We start from the raw sequence: 22731 nt of genomic DNA, 5'->3' as shown, positions 1-22731 counted from the left end.
AGCATAGGCTCAGTAGTTGTGGCACATGGGCTTAGTGGCTCTGTGGCATGTGGGATCTTCCCAGAGCAGGGATCAAACCCACGTCCCCTGCATTGGCAGGTGGATTCTCAATCACTGCACCTCCAGGGAAGCCCAGGGAATGTTCTAAGTTCATTTTTTTACATGTAGCTGTCCTGTTTTTCCAGCATCACTTGTTGAAGAGGATGTCTTTTCTCTATTGTATATTCTTGCTTCCTTTGTCGAAGATAAGGTGACCATATGTATGTGGATTTACCTCTGGGCTTTCTATCCTGTTCCATTGATCTATATTTCTGTTTTTGTGCCAATACCATACCATCTTGATTACTGTAGCTTTGTAGTGTAGTCTGAGGTCAGGGAACCTGAGTCCTCCAGCTCTGTTTTTCCTTCTCAAGATTGCTTTGGCTATTCAGGGTCTTTTGTGTTTTCATATAAACTGTATAATTTTTTTTTTTGTTCTAGTTCTGTAAAAAATGCCATTGGTAATTTGATAGGGATTGCATTGAATCTGTGTATTGTTTTGTGTAGTATAGTCATTTTCACAGTGTTGATTCTTCCAGTCCAAGGATGTGGTATATCTCTCCTGTTTGTATGCAATCTAAAAAATAAATAAATAAATGGTACTGATGAACTCAGTGGCAGAGGAACAATAAAGATGCAGATGTAGAGAACAGACTTGAGGATATTGTGGGGTGGGGAAGGAGAAGCTGGGACAAAGTGAAAGAGTAGCATTGACATTTATAAACTACCAAATGTAAAATAGATAGCTAGTGGGAAGCAACTGCATAACACAGGGAGATCAACTCGATGATTGGTGATGACCTAGTGGGGCAGGATAGGGAGGGTGGGAGGGAGGCTCAAGAGGGAGGAGCTATGGGGATATATATATAAACACAGCTGATTTACTTTGTTGTGCAGCACAAATTGGCACAATAATGTAAAGCTATTATACTCCAATAAAGATTAAAAAAAAAAAAAAAAGGCTTAAAGGGAAAGGGGGTTGGGTTAGAACCTGTCAGGAGAGAGTGTGAAACTTGAAATTGCTGAACACAGCAATGGGAACATCCCTTCTCCATGTGAGAAGGCTGACTGAGCAAGTGAATTTCTGCTCTTAGAGAACTGGCTGGGAGGATGAGGGGAAGAGCCAGCTTGCTGTTTTGGCAATTCTAACCCTGGGAAAGCTACAGAATAGTTGGACTCTGTCCTTGACAGAATCCTCCCTCCTCTTTTTGTGTCCTTCCTCCCCTCCCCTTCATTCTGTACTCTTTGGGACCCCAATAGGCCTGGCTTCTTCAGTTCTCACAAAATTTACCTCTTCTTCCCTCAAATTAAGTATTCTCTCAGTACCAATTGTCAGACTTCCCACGGAGGACGTAGATCTGAGAAATCAATTCCCAGCTAGGTTTCTCTCTGTAGTGTTATTTATAAACTCTTCCAGAGGTATTTATGTATTTAAAGAATTGCTTCTTAATGGAATGATATATTTCACTGGGCTGTTCCATACTAATTTTAAAAGGAATTAATAGTATGATGTGGTTGCCTTAAGAGGGCTACATTAATATGAACACAATGTGAAGCAGGAAAGAGGCATAAATCCCAATCTGACTCCATGGGGATCAGACTTCCTTTGGAGTTGTTACATATGGTCTTGGACTCATTGCTGTGAGAAACATCTAGACATAATGGGATATGTTTGGATCAGTGAAGAGCAGAGAGATTCAGCAAGGCCCGGAGAACTGCCATGAAGGATAGACCTGTTCAATAGCATGTTGTCAAGAGGTAGAACGAGGACCGTTGAGTGAAACATACAGGGAGATGTGTTCCTCCCCCCACCCCCTGTGTGAAGATGGCTATTCTTTGAGTCAGAACTGCCCAAAGAGACAATAGGCTGTGAGAAGGGCAGCTCTCAAGGAGGTCCCAGCCCAGATGAGTGATCTGACCCATTCTCCTTCCCAGCTCTTCCAGCCCAAATTATCAATGCTCTCTGCAGGTGAAATCCTGGAGATCAGCCTGTGGATGGTGTAAATTTTTGGAGTGGGGAAGATTCCTTCCTAGGGATGTATACCATTTTCTCCAGGCAAGTACAAGGCTAAGCCTTGAACAGGGTTGGTGTTATCTAGAAGAGAGGAAAGAAGTGACTGCCAGGGGCAAGTATTTTATTTCCTGTATGCACATAACAACCCAGCTGTGGAAAGTGGACATTTCATGCATTTTCTGTGATGGCAACTCTCTGTAGGCTGCTAAATGTTTATGAGTATGAATCATTTTTATTTCATCTCTGTAGACTGGGTCCCTAGCAAGATAAGAAGGCATCTTGCCAAATCTAGATGTGCTGTTTAGATAAGGGAATAAGTTTAAATTTTTTGAGGATTGAGTTATTTTTACTTTTGACCCCAGACAAACTCTCTCTTCCAAAGAAAACTAATCTGAATGATTTATATAAGGTATTCAAGGTTCTTTGGATCTTACGCAGCCTGGGTCAGTCTTACCCAGGTGAGTTTGTAGGTATAGTAGAGCTTTGAGAATTACATTTTCTATGAATTAGCAAGAAATGAGAGAAAGCAGTACTTGATATGCACTTGGGACTCTCACAGTGCAGAAACTTAAAGGCCAGTGTTTTATCAGCAATATCTCAAGCTCTGTATATACAATTGTGTTCTTTTCCTTTTTCTCTTATTAGAATTCTTTCAAGAATTTAAATTGGTATTTAATAATCCGTTATTCACTAAAATGAAGCTTTCTGAAGTGCTTGTGACTCAAACTAAACAATACATTACATAAAATTGTATAAAATCAGAATTTAAATCGTTAATTTAAAATCCCAGTTGACTTTTCTGCTATCCCCAAGTCCCTAAAATAACACTGACAATACTGAAAATTAAATATCTTTCATGAGTAACAGAAGTTCTTCCTAATAAAAAATTTTTATGATATACTGATGGAAATTGAGAATACATAAGAATAAAACAATAGATGCATGAAGTCAATATCCAGCATAAAGAAAACTCTTAGCAAACCAGGAATAGAAAGGAACTTCTTCAACCTAATAAAAATCTGTATATACGTCTACCAAAAAACCTATAGCTAACACTATACTTAGTGATGAGAGACTGAACGCTTTCTCCTCAAGATAGGGAACCAGGCTTATGTCTGCTCTCACCATTCCTATTTAACAATGTTCTAGAGGCTCTAGTTGGTGCAGTATGGAAGGTAAAAGAAATAAAAAGCAGACAGATTAGATAAAGAAGTAAAATAGCCTTTACTCACAGTCAATGTGATCTTTTATGTAGGAAACCACAAGAATATCCAAAAAAGCTACTAGAACTAATATCTTTTATTTCTTGTAATTCTTGATAGAAGACTGATTAAAAAAGGTAATTGTATTTCCATATTCTAGCAATTGGACATTGAAATTTTAAAAAATGTCATTAATAATAGCATCAAAAGTATAAAATATTTAAGAGCAAATTTGACAAAAGATATAAAAGACCTATACACTGAAAACTATAAAACATTGCTGTGAAAAATTAAAGAACCCCTAAATAAATGGATAGAGATGTCATGTTTATGAATTAGAAGAAACAATACAGTTAAGATGTCGATTCTTCCAAAATTGATTTATAGATTCAAAGCAAACCTAATTAAAACCCCAGCAGGCTTTTTTTTTCGGTAGAAACTGACAAGGCAATTCTAAAAATTATAAGGAAATTCAAAGGATATAGAATAGTCAAAACAACTTTCACAAAGAAGAGCAAAGTTGGAGGACTTACACTACCTGATTTCAAGACTTATAAAGTATAGTAATAAAGACAGTATGAAGTTGGCATAAAATAGACGTGTAGATCAATGCAACAGAATCAAGAGTCTAGAAATAGACCCACACATATGTCAATACCATATGGTCAATTGATTTTCAAAAAAGGTGCCAGGACGATTCAACTGGGAAAGAGTAATCTTTTCAACAAATAGTGCTGGAAAAATTGGATAGCCATATGCATAAAACCAAACCAAACCAAACAATCAAAAAACACCTTAACCCCACCTCACCCAATCTGCAAAAATTAACTTGATAGTCATCATAAACCCTAACATAAGAACTGAAACTATAACATTTCCAGAAGAAAACATGTGAAAATCTTAGTGACTTTGAGTTCAGCAAAGATTTCTTAAGTAGGACACACATGAAAAAAATCAATTAATTGGACATACCCAAGATATGCTTATTTTTCAAAAGACACTTGTGAAAATAAAAAGGCTCATCATATATAGGGAGATATTTGCAGAACTTATACAAAGAATATATACATCTTGCAAATCAATAATAAAGAGTCAAGTGACCCAATTTAAAAATAGACAAGAAGTTTAAACAGACTCTTCGTGAAAGAAGGTGTACAGATGGCAAATAAGCACAAGAAAAGACACTCAACATCATTAGTTACTATGGAAGTGCAAACTGAAATCATAAGGAGATTCCCTTATATACTCACTAGCATGGGTAAAATTAAAAACATTGAATATGCCTAGTGTTGGTGAGGATATGGAACAACTAAACTCTCATACATTGCTGGAGGCAGTGGAAAATAGTAAAGCCACTTTGGAAAACAGTTTGGCAGTTTCTTAAAAAGTTAAACACATCTACTAGAATACATAGCCATGTATTTCTTTTTACTCCTAGATATTTATTCAAGAGAAATGAAGGCATATGTCTACCCAAAGACTTGTACACAAACGTCCATAATAGCTTTGTTTTTTTAATTGAAGTATAGTTGATTTACAATGTTGTGTTAATTACTGCTGTACAGCAAAGTGTTTCAGTTATATATATATATATTCTTTTTTTAATATTATTTTCAGTTATATATATGTGATTCAGTTATATATATATAGAATATAGATCTCTGTGCTATACAGTAGGAGCTTGTTTTTTATCCATTCTATATATAAAAGTTCACATCTGCTAACCCCAACTTCCCACTCCATCCCTTCCCTAATCCTCTCCTCTTTGGCAACCACCAGTCTGTTTTCTATGTCCGTGATTCTGTTTCTGTTTCATAGATAGGTTCACTTGTGTCATCTTTAGATTCCACACATAAGTGATATCATATGGTATTGGTCTTTCTCTTTCTGACTTACTTCACTTAGTATGATAATCTCTAGGTCCATTCATGTTACTGCAAATGACATTATCTCATTCTTTTTTATTTTCTCACAGATCTGGAGGCTAGATGTCCAATATCAGGGTGTCAGCATAACTGGGTTCTAATGAGGACTATTTTCCTGTCTTTCAGATGGCTGCCTTTTTCCTGTGTGCTCTCATGACCTCTGTGTGTGTGTGTAGGGAGAGAGAACAAGTTCTCTGTAGTCTCTTCTTAGAAGGGCACTAATCTCATCAGACCAGGGTCCCACCTCATGACCTCATCTAACCCTAATTACCTCCCAAAGACCTTGTCTCTGAATATCAGCACTTTGTGGGTTAGGGCTTCAACATATGAGTTTTGGGGAGTCTGTAGCACTTGGTATTTCAGTATTGCTTTTAAATTGAATATGTATTTAGTAATCAAAACTGAACATACTTTAGACTAAACATACCTTGAGAAGACCTATGTATAAGACATCTTATTCCATCTAAAGATACTGTTTGGTGCACAAGTGGATTTTGAATAACTCCTTGGACCTAAGTCAAGACCAGATGCTGGGAGCCAATACTGTCTTTGCCCCAGGCAGTGGAGTAGCACCCAGCTATTATGCACCTACTCAGCATGGGCGCACTGAGAATTATGCACCAGACATGCAAAGGTGAGTAGGCTGTGGCTGCTTCCCTTAAAGAGCTCACATCCTGCACAGGGAGCCCCTGGAAGGCAGGGGTTGCATCTGGTTTACCTCTGTGCCTTGACAGAGCCTCACACAGTGTTGCTGCTCTGTTGACATTTATTGAACGAGTACATCTAAAATATGGCAGTTCCTACTGTTTGACCAAGACCTCTTTCTCAAGCAAAGGAAAAAGCTTCTTCCATTCTTTTGTGATTTCCTCTCTTGCTTAAGGTTATATTTTGTGAGTCAAATCCAGAAAATTTGGGAATAAGGCTCAGAATCTAGGCTGAGGCAAGCACGTAAATGGGAAAATTTCCCTAACTTCCATCCTTCTTTTATGTGTCTTATCCTGCAGAACTTTATCCATCTAAGGTGAGAGTCAGCAAGTGTTTTTTGTAAACTGTTAGCTAGTAAATAAATTAGACTTTCTGGGCAATTGGGTCTCCTCTGAAACTACTCCACCCTGCTGCTGTAGTGCCAAAGCAGCCATTGACACTATGTGAACAAAGGGGCATGTCTGTGTTCCAATAAACTTTGTAAGATTCAGCATTGGGCTGAATTTGGCCTGTGAGCCATAGCTTGCTGACTTCTGCCCTAGGGTTTGAGTCCATTAGCCAACATTTGTTGAAGTTGTGGAAGCTACATTTTAGCCTGTAGGTAATAGGACTGATATTCAGTAAAGGCCATCTGGTTTTCTGAAGAGACTTCTTGAGACATATGTTGAATCATACATGAAAGTACGTGACCCAGGTAGTTGGAAAGCCATGCTGGGACTGACCACACTGATACTCAGGATGTATTTATGATAGCCAACTCCCACAACTCATGTGAGTTGTTTGATAGCGATGTTCATGGTAAGCACTGTTTCAGTGCGGTGGTATGGATGGAAGCTGGCTTGCGTTTGGTAGCAGAGTAAACGGGAGGTGACACCAAAATGGGAGGCAGGTACAGACCATGTGTTAGGGGTCCCCAAGTCTCCCATGTTCAGAGATATGTTAGAAGCACTCACGGGACTCGGCATATAATTGTACTCATTGCTAAGATTTATCACAGTGGTGTAATAAGGGTACACATCCAATCGTAAGGGAAAAAGACACAGAGTCTGGAGGAATCCATATGCAGGCTTCCTTATCCTCTATCCCTCCCATGAGGGGTCACAAAGCGCTCACTCCTCCCCTGTCAGTGAAATGCAGCAATGCATGTGTGATCCCTGCCTCGGGAATTCCCTTAGAAGCTCAGTGCCCAGGGTTTTTATCTGGCACTGGCATGTAGGCACCCACTGCATAGCATGTACAAAAGTTCCAGGCTAATACAACATTGTTAATAAACTATACTTCAATTAAAAAAAAAACATTCCAGGCTCCCAGAAGGAAAGCAGGTGTTTAGCATAAACCACATTTACACAAATAGTCCAGACACTGTAAACCACCCATATCATTTAGAGAACAATTTGGGTGTCTAGTTCCCAGAGGCCAACCTCATAAGCAGACCTTTCTAAGGGCAGTAGTCACAGGCTTGATATGTTAACTCTCTTCTACACACACTCCTATTCAGACATTTGAATAAGGGAAGAAGAGTAATAAGGCAGGACATAAAGGCAAGGGTTGTTTTGTGTCTTGTATGAATTTTGAGTTTTCATGATACCACAGCGTGCAGCCCCGGTGGGATGGTGTGATGTGGAGCTGCACTCTGAGTCTTCCTGGTTCTTATTTGCTGCTGTTCATGCTGGTTTAAAGCGACCCCATCTCCAGCCTCCAGTACATTATGCACAGGCTGCCAGGACATGACTTCTAGGCTTCTATTGTTCTTATGTTGCTGCTTATGTTAAAAAATCTAAATTACCTGTCTGCTTCCTATTTTACTGAGAAGGTTAAGGCCGTGGTATTACCTTAATCTCATTTACTTATCTTGCTCCAGCTTTCCCTTCATCTCTTTTGACTCAGAGAATAAAGCGTCCCTCTTTCTGTGGAACGTGTTGATGCCACCGCGTGTGTCCTAGATCTCATCCTCTAACCCTCCCCTCCCTAGGCTCTTGCTCTATCCTTTAACTCGCCTCTCCTATATTCAAACTCTCCCTCTTTACTGGCTTTTTACTCTCAGCACACAAACATTTAAGTCATTCCCATCATTAAAAACATGCTCAAGCAAAACCTTCCTGTGACCTCTGTAACTGCTGTTCTTTCTCCTTTCATTCTCATTCAAACTTCTTGAAAGACTATTTTTTAATCATCTCCTCCCCTCCAATTCGATCTTCATTATACCACAATTTGACTTCTACCTACACAGTTCTATTGAATGTTAGGAGCCTTTGAGCACCTAATTGCCAGATCCAATGGGAACTTTCCATTCATTATCTTGCTTGACCTCTCTGCTGAATCTAACACCATTAATCACTCCTGCTTCTTGGAAACTTTTATGTTCCCTTGGCTTCCACGGCACAGAGAAAAATGTCCTTGTTCTCATCATCTCTATTTGACTATCCCATTGTGGGCTCCACTTCCTTCACCTACCATCTAATTGGTGTACCCCAAGATTTTATCTGTTGTGCATTCATCTTATATATATTCATTCTCTCTGAGCAGTTTAACCACCATCTGGATACTGATAAATCTCCAATTTATACCTTCAGCACAGACATCTCTCCAAAGCTCCAGACCCACATTCATCTGCATCTGGATATTCCCGAAGACCCTCGAATTCATCACAGCCATAACTGAACTCAACATTCTCTAGTTCCGGGATTCTCTACCTCATTGAGTGGCACTGCCACTCACTAATGCATAAGATAGACGTCATCAAGTCATCTTCATTTTTTCCTTTATTCACATCTCTCTTCAGTCACCAAGTCCTATTGATTCTGCTTCCTAAATATTTCCCAACCTATTATCTCTTCATCTCTGTTACCAATACCTTAGTTTAGGCTTCCTCTGTTCTTGCCTGGATGATTCCAAAAGCTTTCTAATAGGTCTCCTTGGCACCCATCTTACTTCCAACAAATTCATCCATTCAAAACATTTATAGAGCACCTACCATATGCACTATTGGGGTTGGGGATTTACTGATAAACAGAATAGAGCATGTGTTAGTGTGACATGTAAGTTACTATATAATTAAATCTATTAGACATTAAATAAATAAATAAATCTACATTAAATAATTCCAGATACTAGGAAGTGCTTCAAAGATAAAATAATAGACTAGAAGCTAACTGATGGGATGAATTAAATTTGGGTATTCAGAGTCACCTTCTGTGGGTGGGTTACATGAGCAGAGACCTGAATGATGAACAAGAGCCCATCCCTGGGATATCTGAAGAATGAAGATCCTGGGTAGGGAGAACAGCAAGCAGAAGGGCTTCGAGGCAGATCCATGTTTGGTGTGGCTGGAGGATGTCAGGTGAAGGGAAGAATAGTCTGGGATTAGGTAGGATCATGTTGGGCCATTGGAGGATTTTCATCAGGAGAGTAACCCGATCTGATTTACCTTCAAAACAGATTATTCTAGTTGCTGCATGGAAATAGGCTATAGAAGCATAATTAGAAGTAGTTAGGAAGTGATTGCATTATTCCAGGTAAGGTATGATGGCTGGCCTAAGAGAGCAGCAGAGGAGATGGAAAGAAGTGGATAGAATTGAAATATAATAATAATATAATATAATTCAGATGCAGAATCAATAGGACTTGAGAAGGAAAGAATCAGGGATGTCTCCTCCAACCTCCATCAGTGGCTCCAGAGTGATTTTCTAAACGCAACTTGAGCCACATAGCTTCCACAATGCAATAACCCTCAGGGTTTCCTTGCTGCCTATCAAACAAATTCTAAACACTGTAGCTGGAGACAAAGCCATCCCTGGTTGGTTTCTCCTTTTCTCTCCAGAAGGCTTCCTTGGCATCCCTCCCTCCCTAGCAGTTAGATGTCTCTTCTTGGTGCCCCATTGTCTGGGCATTGGTGTCTCTATTGTAGCACTAACAGTGTATTGAAATTTCCTATGCGCTTGTCTATAATACTAAGGTGCAAAGACTTTGTTGATCATTTTATTTCTGCTGTCAGCTCTTTGCTGCTTGAAGTTTGGTCCTTGAACCAGTAGCATTGACATCACCTGGGAGTGATGTCAATGCTACTTGTTTGAATCTGCATTTCAGCGAGGAGATCCCCAGGGGACTCATATGTGCCTTACAGTTTGAGAAGCTGGCTGTCTCCTGGAGACAATAGGCACTCAGTGAATGTTGAAATTAATGGAACCAGCGATGCAACCCAGACTCCCCAGAGTGCAACAATGATTTCCTGTCACTGCAGTAGATCCAAGTCACACAGTTAGCATCAATGAGGTAGATTAAATCCTATTAGGTGCTATGGATGTATTGAACGTGTCTGTCACCACATGGCTAGTAACATACTTCAAGCAGAGGAACTAGAGTATCAGCCATTTCAGACTGAATTGACTCAGATGGACTTTTCTTATAAAATATTCTGTAATTTTTTGTAAAGTCACCCATATAATCTAACACCTAACTTTTTCCTTTGAATAGTTAATACTTTATTTAATTAAGTGTCAAGAACAAACTTTTAAGTACCCAAGGCAGGTACTCTGGTCCCGTATGAAATATTAACAGAGTACAAGTGATAATTAGCTCATTAACACTTCACTGTTATTCTTTGAGATGCTCTCAATTATTTTCCAGCATAAATAAATGCAGAAGGTCAGAAGTTCCCAGTTTTGCCTTGTCTTTCTTATAAATTTGGAAGTTGCTGTACCTCCTCTGCCACAAACCACAAAATGGGAGTCACAGTCCATTCCCTGTCCAGCAACCCAAGCCCTCAGGGTGATGAAGATTTAGGGCCCTTACAGGCAGGGATTCTGATGTGCTTCCCAGGCCCCTGACACCCTGGTCACTCAGTGTCCCAGGCATGGGTGGCCTGAGGATAGCTGTGCCAGGTCAGCTTGGAGTAGAAGAGGCAGGGACCTTATCTCCTCAGCATTATAGGAGCTCAGGGAATCGAGTACTGCTTGAATTCAGAAGTGTCTCTTTGATATTAATGGTTAAGACTCCAGCAACCTTAACTAGCCCTGCAGTGGACGGAATGTTTGTGCTTCCCCAAAGTTCATACATTGAAATCCCAACCCTCAGTGTGATGTATTTAGAGGTGGGGTCTTCTGGAGATAAGGTAATGAGGGTGGAGCCCTCTTGAGTGGGATTAGTGCCCTTATAAAAAGGACCCTAGAGAGCTCTCTTGCCCCCTTTCCACCAGGTGAGGACATAATGGGAAGTCAGCAGTCTGCAGTATGGAAGAGGGTCCTCTCCAGAGTCTGACCATGCTGGCACCCTGACCTCAGATTTCCAGCCTCCAGGACCACAGCAAATAAATGTCTGCTGTTTATAAGCCACCTGGTCTATGCTACTGTGTCATAGCAGTCCGACTAAGACCATTGCCCGCAGGCAAATGCTTCACCTGCTCAGGGCTTCCTGCTCAGAATAGCTCTCCCTCCCCATCTGGAAATCTCAAGTGAATCAGGAAGTGGCTCTTTTTCATGAAACACTTGGGAAATTCTTGGCCCTCCTGCTTCTTAGCTTGAGGAAAGTCATGGTGAAAATCAAGTGTTTCTTTTCTTTTCTTTTTTAAGATTTTTATTATTTATTTATTTATTTATTGGCTGCATTGGGTCTTCATTGCTGCCCACCAGCTTTCTCTAGTTTGGCGAGCCAAGCGGGGGCTACTGTTCCTTGTGGTGGAGGGCTTCTCATTGCATTGGCTTCTCTTGTGGAGAACGTGCTCTAGGTGCAGGCTTCAGTAGTTGCAGCACATGGGCTCAGTAGTTGTGGCTCCTGGGCTCTGGAGCACAGGCTCAATAGTTGTGGCACATGGGCTTAGTTGCGGCATGTGGGATCTTCTCTGACCAGGGATTGAACCTGTGCCCCCTGCGTTGGCAGGTGGATTCTTAACCACTGTACCACCAGGGAAGCCCCCAAATGTTTCATTTTTAAGATGGGAAAATTTACTTCCTTAATAATGGAGTGAAAGCACTGACTGTCTTTTGCTTGTGATTTTGGAGTCTGTGTGGGATGTTGCAAAGAATGGTGACATGGCGATGAGGGATCTGGGTCTTGCCCTCTTTGTAACTGGCAGTGTGACATTCTTGACACCTCTCTTGGCTGCAATATTTTCACTAGGTAACCCCTAGCATCCCTTCCAATCCCAAAATTTCAGGAATCTCTGTTTCTATCTTTGCTGGTCTTTTTTGGAGAGAATTTAAAAATAAAATATCTCAAGCTCTGACCCTTCTGAATGTTTATAAAATCCCAAGGATTCAATAACAAGCTTGATGTGCTGGTGAAAGTTTAAAAACTGACACTAATCTGTCGTATCTGCCAATTTCTGTGGTATAAATCACCTCATTGTGGCTGATTTCCAGCTATCAAGGTGATATCAACCTGCTCACAAAATTCTTGAAAATTTAACAATCAGCTCTTATGAGCTGTACACCATTGTGAACAAACCTCCTTGTCCATTTTTCTGAGAGAAGCTGGACTTACACTGTAAAGGGCAGAGATGCTCACTCATTATCTTGGCTGTATGCCTGACTATTGGGAAAAGTCAGTGTGGACATCAGAAAATTGTAGAACATTGGCATTGAAATGTGTGGTCAAACACTGAAAATGGGAATGGTTCCTATTTATCAGGATGTCTGACAACTGTCCTGGGGCCTTCTGCCAGAAAGTCATCATGTCTTATGCTTGTAGAAGGGCACACAATGACACTCAGAAACTGGATTGCCAGTTAAGAATTGTTCCAAGTTGAGAAATGGCATCTTTTCCAAAGTGCTGGGTGGAAGAAAGTTTGGGAGTCAGGTGGGGCTCGATATTATGCTCCATGCAGTCTCACTTATTTAGTCTTATGCTCATTAAGTGAAATCAACTTTTTATTCTGGGCTGGCATTTATTTTCCTGTATATATGCATTCCTTTCTTGTTGCTATTTATGAGAGCTGGTGCTGTAATTTTACTGTTTTTGTTAAAAAAAAAATTAGTTCACAGGATATGCTCAGGGAGGGTCTCATATTTCCCTCTTGTTTAACTGTAACTAAAAGCATAATGGAGGTTTTGGTTCCAATTCAGCAGCCAGTGAGTTATACTGAGAACAGTCTTGTCCCCTGGCCATGGACGGTGTGATGTTTTACTGAAAGGGCTTGAAGTAAAAAGGGTGTTCCATACATACTCTGTCTCCTAATGGGGACACCAGTGTCAGGTGGGGCCCTGGTCTCAGCAAACCAGAGCTTAGCAGCCTGTAATGTCAAGAAAGAGCTCAGTTTGCAGATGCTAACCACTGATGTGAATGTTCTTGTGATGACTAGGCAGGATGTCTGGTTTAATGTGGAGCCCTGCAGTTCTTTGTTCCCTTCCCAGGACAGCATGACCATTAAGGTTCATGGTCAAGGCATACTGAGAACCAAGCAGGTGAATTACAGGTCCCTATCTAGGTTGATTAGGAGGCAAGGGACAGGGGCCCTAATCTGAAAATAAGAAAGATTTTACATAAGCTCAACCATCCATCTTATTTATTTATTTATTTTTCAACCATCCATCTTATACATAAATATTGTTGGGCTCAAGGAAGATATGGCAAGACTCAGTAAACTGGCTCAGTGAGTCTCATCTTCTTACTGGACAGACACACACACCCCTTAAACAAAAGCACTCTTTCTCTTTTCCAGACTATGGATGAGGACTCCAGGAATAATCTGTGCAGGAGGGATAGTACACTACTGAGGATTTGCCTGAAAGATGGAGGTGAAAATGAGCTTGTGTGTGAAGAAGTGTTTCAATGAGAAGGGGAGTCTACAAAATGGTACCTTTGTTAGGATTATAATAATTGTAAATATTTATACATATGGATACAATTTGGAAGAGGATGTAGAGAAATAAAAGTGAAGGTAGGCTGGTAAGATTGAATATTTTATAAACTTTTCTTTCCTGATTTTGTAATGTTGTTTGAATATATTTAAATCTTTTGTGAGAAGTGTTTTCTGTCTTCACGGAGAAAAAAATGAGCTGGAATTTCCCTGGAGAATTTGAAATCAGGTGTAAGGAAGAATTTCTTTGTGGGATGATTAGACCCTGGGAAGTGCTTATAGGAAAGCTGAGAAACACCTTCAAGAATGCAATTCCTCCTTCATCTTGTGGACAGTGTGGTGGTCCCTGGTGTGGGGAATAAACCAGATTGCTGCTGGAGGATTCTCCCATCTGGAGAGTCTTACATTATTCCCATTTCACAGGTGGGGGTCCTGATACGTAGCATAAACTGAGATGCAGATGTGACTCGGTGAATTGATGGCAGAGCTATTAACAAGCAAATTTATGAATTAAAGACCAACTTTGATGACTGCTTTAGAGTTGCTCAAGCTGCATCCCCCATTTCTGTAATTGATCTAGGTCCTCCCAGCAGCCACAGCAGTGAGGAACCAGGTGAATCAATCCCTCCCCACGAGGTCAGTCTAACAAGAGAAATTTGCAGAGACTCTTGAAGTCATACACATTTTAAACAACTGAAAGGAAAACCTCTTGGGTGCAGGGAAAGACATTAGCAGAAGCTTTCTAGGGTGGGAAAAGGTTTTTTCCACCACATTTGCACCGTGGGTACTGCCTCTGTATGCTGTTATTCAGGCCATTCATCTGGTCCAAGTTCAGTGCTCCCCAGCATAAATAAACTCCTTTTTTTTTTTCCAGATAGGAAGATTGCTTTGTTGTTGTTGTTTTGGTAACTCGGATAGTACTATGGACATATCTGGTTAGAAACATGTTACTTTCCTGAGATATAAAGTTCCCTTAGAGTGCAAGGGCCCTTGTCTGTCCACAAGGCACATTTGCATAACAGAAGTTTATGTCTGAGCTCAGGATATAGATACTCAATTTGGAGCTGGGCCTCACTGCTTGCAAGCTCTCAGAGCCTCAGTTTTCTCATTTGCAAGATGAGGATATCAATACCTACCTCACAGGGTTGTAGAGGTGAAGTGTGTGGATAAAGTGCCTGGCATATAATAGGCTCTCACTAAACATTAGTTCCTTGAATGTTGTAAGAGTCAACAGAGAGGGGATACACATTTGGTGCTCCTGCACTGCTTCCTGTACTCAGTCATGACTCATTCTTAATACCCAGAAGGTGTCAAACAGCAGACCTCACCAGCTCTATAAAGTAACACACACTTGGGGGGACTGGCACCCTTCACCATAATACTTGGGTTTAATCACAGATATCAACACAGATTGTTTCAAAATAACTGTGGGGCCCCGTCCCCAAGAGCCCCTTTGAAATCCTGTGAATGCTTCTATTCCTGGCCCTCAGTCAGTCTCCACCAGGGCCCAGTGTTGGCTCTGAGTGCTCAGCACACTTTTGGGACAAGATGGCTATTCTAGCCTTTCAGGGCCAGAGCTCTCCAGCCCTCGCCTGCTGGTGGATGAGGACTGGCAGCCTCACTGTTGTTTAAGGAGCCCAGGGTATGGAGGCTGGTGCATAGGAGAGAATGGGAGGCTGCATTTCTGGAGCTGAAGCTCAGTTGCATCTTCTCTTTGATGGGTTGGGAAGGACAAAAGAGTCCATCAGAGCAGAACAGCCAAGGACAGTCCAAGAGGTTGACTATCCTGGATTGATGTAAGACCCCTAAATAGCCATATTTCAGGAATGGTGGTTAAAAGCACAGGCTTTGACACCAAATGGACTCCAGTTCACTGCTTGACTTGGTCAGTTCCTAGATATGGGACCTTGAACAAACTACTTAACCATTTAAACCATGAGACTGAATGAGACCATGAGATTGGATGCTCTGACAAGGGAGAGAGAGTGAATAGAAAAGATGAGAGATTGTCTAAGGGTGAACTCCAGGGTTCGACAACATTTACAGAAAAAAAATCCGGATGAAAGAGGCCTTTAGGGGCCACGCTCCTTTGGGACCTCCAAGTTATATGCTTTAGCTGAGCAGGTGTTGTTGTCAGGCCAGTTGTCATTTTTTAAAAATTTCTTGTTGACTTAATATAACCACAACTCCTAGAACCTCTCCTTGGTCTCTTGACTACCAGACTTTGCTCTTACCTGTCTCATGGCTGGAGTGTGTCATGGGGGGCAGACAGTACAGGCCACACAGAGCCTTGGAGTCTAAGACCTGGCTTAGCTTTGCCAGAGAGTATACTGAACACACATAGTTACGAAGCTGCCCGTCTCAGTCAGGGACCAGCAAGTCTTCAGGTCTCTGGGGACCAGCCTCAGTGGTTGTATTAACACAGAGGGAAACTGCAAGGGTTGCTAGAAGCTGCGAGGGGCCCATGAAGCACCCATTTACATGTGGCCCAACCCTCTGGGGAGAGGCCTGCAGAGGCCACTCTGTGAAGTGGCAAATTGAGATGATTGAAGTCAGCTTGGAGATGTGTGGGGGGTTGGCTGCAGCAGGCTCTGGTTTTGGTCCCCAAGAGGAAATCTGCTCTTTTACAGGAAGGGCTGCCTTTGGTTTTAGAGCTTTGAAGAACAGAGATAAACAGATTTTTAAAACCAGAACAGGGTTTAGTGTTCTTGTCCAGTCTTAGCTGTTGAGCTTGGTGGGGTCTTAAGGCCTTTAGTGCTTTTCTTTACATAGACACAGGCCACCTTGCCGTTCCTAAGACTTCTTGGCGAGTGGGACATGGCCTCTGTGTCCTTTCAGTGTGGCATTTTCAAAAAAAGCTGGTAGAATGGTTGGGGGTGGGAGAGGGGTAGGTGGGGCACTGAGGTGGCATTTTATAACCTTGACTCATAGAGACAATTAGTCCTTTCAAATCTCTTTCAATCTTCTTGATTACATCAGAAGAGTTATCAAGGTGGGGGTCTTTAACACCTCTCTATCTTTGCTAATCTTCCTTTTTCATGCAGAGAAAGGCTGCAGGATTAGAGCCTTGGGAAGCCAAGAGGAGCCATTCAGAACTTGAAATCATTGCTTTTATTTTCAAAGTTTTGCCTTTTACTTATCAGAAATGATGAAATAAAAAAAAAGTGACAAAAATTAATATAAAAAATAGTACCAGCCATTTGTGGTTATGGCAAAAGTCATGCAGGTGGTATGTGAATGACTGAATTTGGTGGTGAGGGGTGGAAATACTGCCACAGTGAGATCTCACATCTGGGTACATGGAGTAAAAGCGACTTTAATAACAGAAAAGACTTCTAGGTCAGAAATCATTGTCCCTAACTATTTTGAAGACATTATTCCATTGTCCACTGGCTTCCAGAGTTGCTGGGGAGAAGTCAGAAGTCACCCTGACTTCAGACCCTTTGTATGTGAGTTTGTTTTCCTCTCTCTGGAAGCTGGTAGGATCTTCTGTTAGTTCTCAGTGCTCTGAAGTTCATGATGGTATGCCTTGGTGTGAGCCCAGCTCACCTGTGTTGGCTCTGGGATATTTTTCCTTACTTTTTAAAAAATTGAGATATATTTGACATACAACATTGTGTAAGTTTAAGGTGTACAACATGTGGATTTGACACATTTATATTGCAATGTGATTGCCATTGTAATGTTAGCTAACACGTCTGTTGCATCACATAATTATCATTTCTTCTACTGTTAGGGACAATTAAGACCTAGTCTCTTAGCAAGTTTAATGATTATAGTACAGTTTTGTTATCTCTGTGCACAGATATTCCTTAACTTACGGTGGGGTTACATCCTGATAAACCCATGGTAAATTGAAAATAAGTTGAAAATTAATATATCTAACCTACTAAATAGCATAGCTAAGCCCACCCTACCTTCAACGTGCTCAGAACACATACGTGAGCTGACAGTTGGGCAAAATCATCCAACACAAAGCCTATTTTATAACAAGGTGTTGAAAATCTCATGTAATTTATTGAATACTGGACTAAAAGTGAAAAACAGAATGGTTGTCTGGGTACAGAATGGTTGTAATTGTATTGGTTGTTTACCTTTGTGTTAGCGAGGCTGACTGGGAGCTGCAGCTCACTGTCCCTGCTGGGAATCATGAGAAAGCATCATAGGGTATCACTGTCCTGTGAAAAGATCAAAAGTCATATTTGAAGTATGGTTTCTGCTGAATGCATATTGGTTTTGCACCATCATTAAGTCAAAAAATTCTAAGTCAAATCATTGTAAGTTGGGGACCATCTTATGTATAAGGTCTCTGGGATTTATTTATCTGCTAGTTGCAAGTGCATACCCTAAACAACAGCTCTCCCATTTCCCGCTCCCCCACCCCACCCCCCAGCCCCTGGTAACCACCATTTTACTCTCTGCTTTTACAATTTTAGTTTTTTTTTTAGATTTCACATATAAAAAATATCATAGAGTAGTTGTCTTTCTCTGACTTATCTCACTTAGCATAATGTCCTCTAGGTCCATAGATGTTGCTGAAATGGCAGGATTTTCTTCTTTCTTATGGCTGGATAATATTCCATTGTATATGTGTGTATGTGTGTGTGTGTGTGTGTGTGTACAAATGCAATGTCATTATTATCCATTCCCCCACTGATGGACACTTAGGTTGTTTCCATATCTTGGCTGTTGGGAATAATGCTGCAATAACATGGGAGTGCATACATGTCTCTTAGGTAACCTGTTTTCATTTCCTTTGGGTATATATCCAGAAGTGGGGTTGCTGGATCATATGGCAATTTTATTTTTAATTTTTTGAGGAACCTCCGTATGGTACTTCATAGTGGTTGAACCAGTTTATAATCTCACCAACAGTGTGCAGGAGTTCTGGGAAATTTTCTTGATTGTAATAATAATTTATTTTCTGTTATGTTATGTTATTTTATTAATATTTTTGTTATTTTATTTTCTGTTTCCTCTGTCATCTATAGAGCTTCTATTTGCTCAGATGCTACCTCTCCTCTTTAGGCTTTCTGTTTTTATTCTCTTTTCCCCCCTATTTTCATCTCTGTCTTTTTATTTTCTGGGCGAGTTCCTCAACTTTTAACATGTTTGTTTATTGAGCTTTTTATTTCTGCTCTTATCCATTTATTTTCTAAGAACTACTTTTTCTGTTCTCTCTGAGAGTTTCATTTTTAGAGCATACTTTTCTTATTTTATAGATGCAATGTCTTCTTTTTATCTTTCTTAGGATATTCATTATTTTTTTACTTTGTTTTCTTCTCTCCAGATAGTCTTCGTTTTCTCCAAGTTTCTTTTTTCTTTTTTTTTTTTCTGTTTGTGTTTTGTCTTTCATTGCAAATGCTTTCCTCAGGTGTCTGGTGATCCTTGGTTGTCACTTCATAACTATGAGGAATTAAAAAGCAATTGGAATACCCGAAAGAATTGAGAAGAGGGGCTCAGATGCTTGTATACCAGTGTTCATTGCAGCATTATTCATAATAGCCAAAAAGTGGAAACAACTTGTGTCCATCAACAGATTAATGGGAAAACAAAATGGGGTATGTACATACAATGGAATGTAATTCATTCATAAAAGGAATGAAACTGATGCATGCTACAACATGGATGAAACTTGAAAACATTCTACTAAGGGAAATAAACCAGAAACAAACGGACAATTATTGTATGAGTCCACGTGTATGAAATATTGAGAATAAGCATATTCATAGAGACAGGAAGTATAATAGAGGTTACTAGGGGCTGAGGGGGAGGGGTGAGTGGAAATTATTGCTTGATGAGTACAGGATTTCTGTTCGGGGTGATGAAAATTGTGGAAATAGATAATGGTGGTGATTGCACAACATTGTGAATGTACTTAAGGCCACTGAACTGTAAACTTAAAAATGGTTAAAATGGCATATTTTATGTAATATATAATGTACCACAATAAGAAAAAAAAGGTGATTGGCAGCTCTGAGCCCATTAGTAGGGTTTATTGACTGTGAGGGTCACTGTAAGGGGTTCTGGCAGGGCCAGTTCCTGGGGGACCCTGCATTTCAGAATCCTTAGATTGAGATTCCCCAGTGAAGCCTCTTTCAAGGTATTGCCTGAAGCATACAAACCTGGCTGCCGGCATTCTGAGAGAATATGGGAAGACAGCTGGGGCTGAGAGGAGAGAATGTTAATATTCAGTAGAAGTTTTGACTGAATCTGCTGTTTTCACTGTTAAAATTTCAACCATGCCTAGTGTTCCCTGGGCCAGAGACCCCCTGCCTTACTGTCTGCAGAAAATGCACATCCACCTGGGCTGCTGGACAGGGGAGGATGGGGGGGGGGGGTCACTGGCTGTGCAGAGAGGAAGGCACACGGAGGGTTAGGTGCTTCCTAACCCCATTTCCAGTCAATCCTCCTATTTACAGACTTTTCTCCATCCTTGCTTTCAGAGCTCCCTGTTTCCCATAATGTCTAGATCTTTTGGGAGTCCTGAAGTCAAAAGTAGGCTGCTTCTGAGTTTTTCCTCGCTGCAGCTTAGGAATTAGATATTGTAGATAAATATGTAATCAATTTGTTGTTTTAGTGAGACAACTTTCTTTAACCCAGGGCTCATTTACTGAGCACATTAGTTTAAAATAAGTTTCAACTATCTTTCTATGTTTTCCGGGATGATTTTGGATTTAGTCGTGTTATGGTCAAAGATGTGGTTTCTCTATAGAGTCCCTGAAATTTTAGGGAGCTTCTTTGTGATCTACCACATGTTCACCTTTTATAAATGTTTTCTTAGGTAATAGACCCTTTGATGTAGGCAAGATGGGATTATTATCCTCTTCCTATAAGCAGGTAATCAAGGGTCCAGAGAATTTTAAAGACTTGCCCATAGTTGGTCAGTCAGGTTGAACCAGAACTGAGGAATGTTAAGGAAGGGGAGCCTAATGGTTAAGAGCATGGACTCCATTCCAGTTACCGGGGTTGCATCCAAGCTCTGCAAGTTACTAGCTATCTGCCAACAGGGGATTATAAGTGTTCTTGCTTCATAGGGTTCTTGGGAGGTTTACATACATGGCACATGGTAAACACTCAATAAAAGCTGTTATTATTACTATTTTTACTTTTTATCTAGGCTTCATGGTGCATCTTGTTCAGAGGAGTCATTCCATTAAGGATTGTATCTTTAGAAATGCTTACAGCTACTCCTCAGCCAGGCAATTTATTTTATAGCCTGGCCACTGTGCATCAGATTATGGCCAGAAATACCACAATGTCAATAGAAAAGCTTGCTGGACATTACCCATGGAGGGCACTCAAGTCAATTCAGCAAGCTCTTTTTTGAGAGTCTACTATATGTAGGTGCTCCATTCCTATCCAAGAGGTATTTTCTATCTTCTGAGACTTATTTATGCCTTAATCAAGGTAGGTACTCAAAAAAGCCTTTGTAAAATGAACAACAACACCAGCGACAGAAATGCTTAGAAGCACAGAGTTGAAAGATGGCTGGGAGAGGGAGGATGTGGGAGGGGGCTGGCCTTCCACTTTAGGGTAGGGTGGATTGTCCTAAATAAGCAGAATTATCTGGGCCTCCTAGGCCGTCAGGTGCTAATCCCCACAATAATTGGGCTCGAAGCCCTCAGAGCCACAGGATCAACTAGCCAAGGGGGGAGAGTCACCCCACGGCTGTTCACGTGGAAGCAGAATCCTTTCTTTCTCTTTTGTGGACACAAACAGCTGACAGTCTTAAAATAAAGGCTTCTGGCCTGCCTCTGAGCTGGACACCTGGAAGCAGGCCAGTGCTCATCTCCCTTATTGCAGATTCTGTGCCCCACATCAGTCCCCAGGAAATTAGCTTTTTAAATCTGTCTTTTGCTTTGAATCTTTCCAACCCCTGGCTCCCTTCCTCCTCCTGTTGGGTGGAGACACTGTGCAGTTACTCCCCTCTGCACCACTGCCCCACCCTCACCCCCCAAAGGAAACATGGTCGATGATCTAGTTCTCTATTCCCAGCACTGTTGCAAGGACTGGGATGTGAGGGGGACATTTAGAGAAACTGTTCATTTTGAAATCATATTAGACTTAGAGAAAAGTTGCAAAGAGAGCACAGAGCATTTCAGATACACTTTACCCAGCTGCCCTAATGTTGACATCTTATCCAGCCATAGGACAATGATCAAAACCAAGAAATTAACACTGATACAACACAAATAATATAACTATAGACTTTATTCAGATTTAACCGATTTCTCCTTTATCTTTTTCCTGTTACAGGATTCAATCCCAGATCCCATGTTGCACCAAAAGGTCCTCGAATCCTTCAGCCTATGACAATGACCTCAGTCTTTCTTTGTCTTTCATGACCTTGATGTGTGTGAAGAGTACCAGTCAGTTGTTTCATAAACAATTGGGGTTTGTCTAATGTTGTTTTATGGATACAGTATGGTTATATATTTTTGGAAAATGCTATGGACAGAATTGTTTCCCCTCCAAATTCATGTGTGAAGACATACCCACTGTGCCTGTGTGTGGGGATAGGGCTTTTAGGAGGTAATTAGGTTAAGTGAGGTCAGAAGGATGGGGCCTTAATCTGACCAGGGCGACATGATCTCAATAGATTTTATGACTAGTGCTTTTTCCTCAGTGCCTGATTTAAGGAATGTCTGAGGGATGTTTCCACTGTAAAGTTTCTATGTTTCCTTTTGTAATTACTAAATGTCTTGGGGGGGATACTTTTATACTATGCAAATATTTGTTTTTTCTTAAGCTTTTGTCCAATAGTTGGTGACTATTTTAAAATAATACATATCTAAAAATATATGTATTACATATATTTATATATATAATATATATATAAAATCCATTGGTGATTTTTTGCCTGTAGTAATATTACTAATGGTGATTTTATATTTCCTTCTACATTTATTAATTGGAATTTTTTTGTAAGAGCTATACTTTATTGCCAATTTACTTATTTGCTCAATTATTTTAAAGTATGAGAGTAAACTCATGTATGTTTAGTCTGTGGATTATAATTAAGTATCATTATTTATTGTTCAGAATGTTCCA

General features: G+C 40.5%; 1 protein-coding gene across 1 annotated transcript in view; it reads right to left on the bottom strand.

Annotated features, from left to right (window-relative positions):
• Positions 1-17731: 17731 nt before the first annotated feature.
• MTPN (myotrophin) overlaps positions 17732-22731 on the bottom strand; it is a 75247-nt gene continuing 70247 nt past the window's right edge. Inside the window, exon 4 of the mRNA XM_057731631.1 lies at positions 17732-17855. Coding sequence (XP_057587614.1) covers positions 17838-17855 — 18 coding nt within the window. The 3' untranslated portion in view covers positions 17732-17837. The remainder of the gene's footprint in view (positions 17856-22731) is intronic.

Source organism: Hippopotamus amphibius, chromosome 4 (genome assembly GCF_030028045.1).
Source record: "Hippopotamus amphibius kiboko isolate mHipAmp2 chromosome 4, mHipAmp2.hap2, whole genome shotgun sequence".
NCBI lineage: Eukaryota > Metazoa > Chordata > Mammalia > Artiodactyla > Hippopotamidae > Hippopotamus > Hippopotamus amphibius.
Note: the sequence above shows the minus strand (reverse complement) of the source record. Positions and strands in the feature narration are given on the sequence as shown.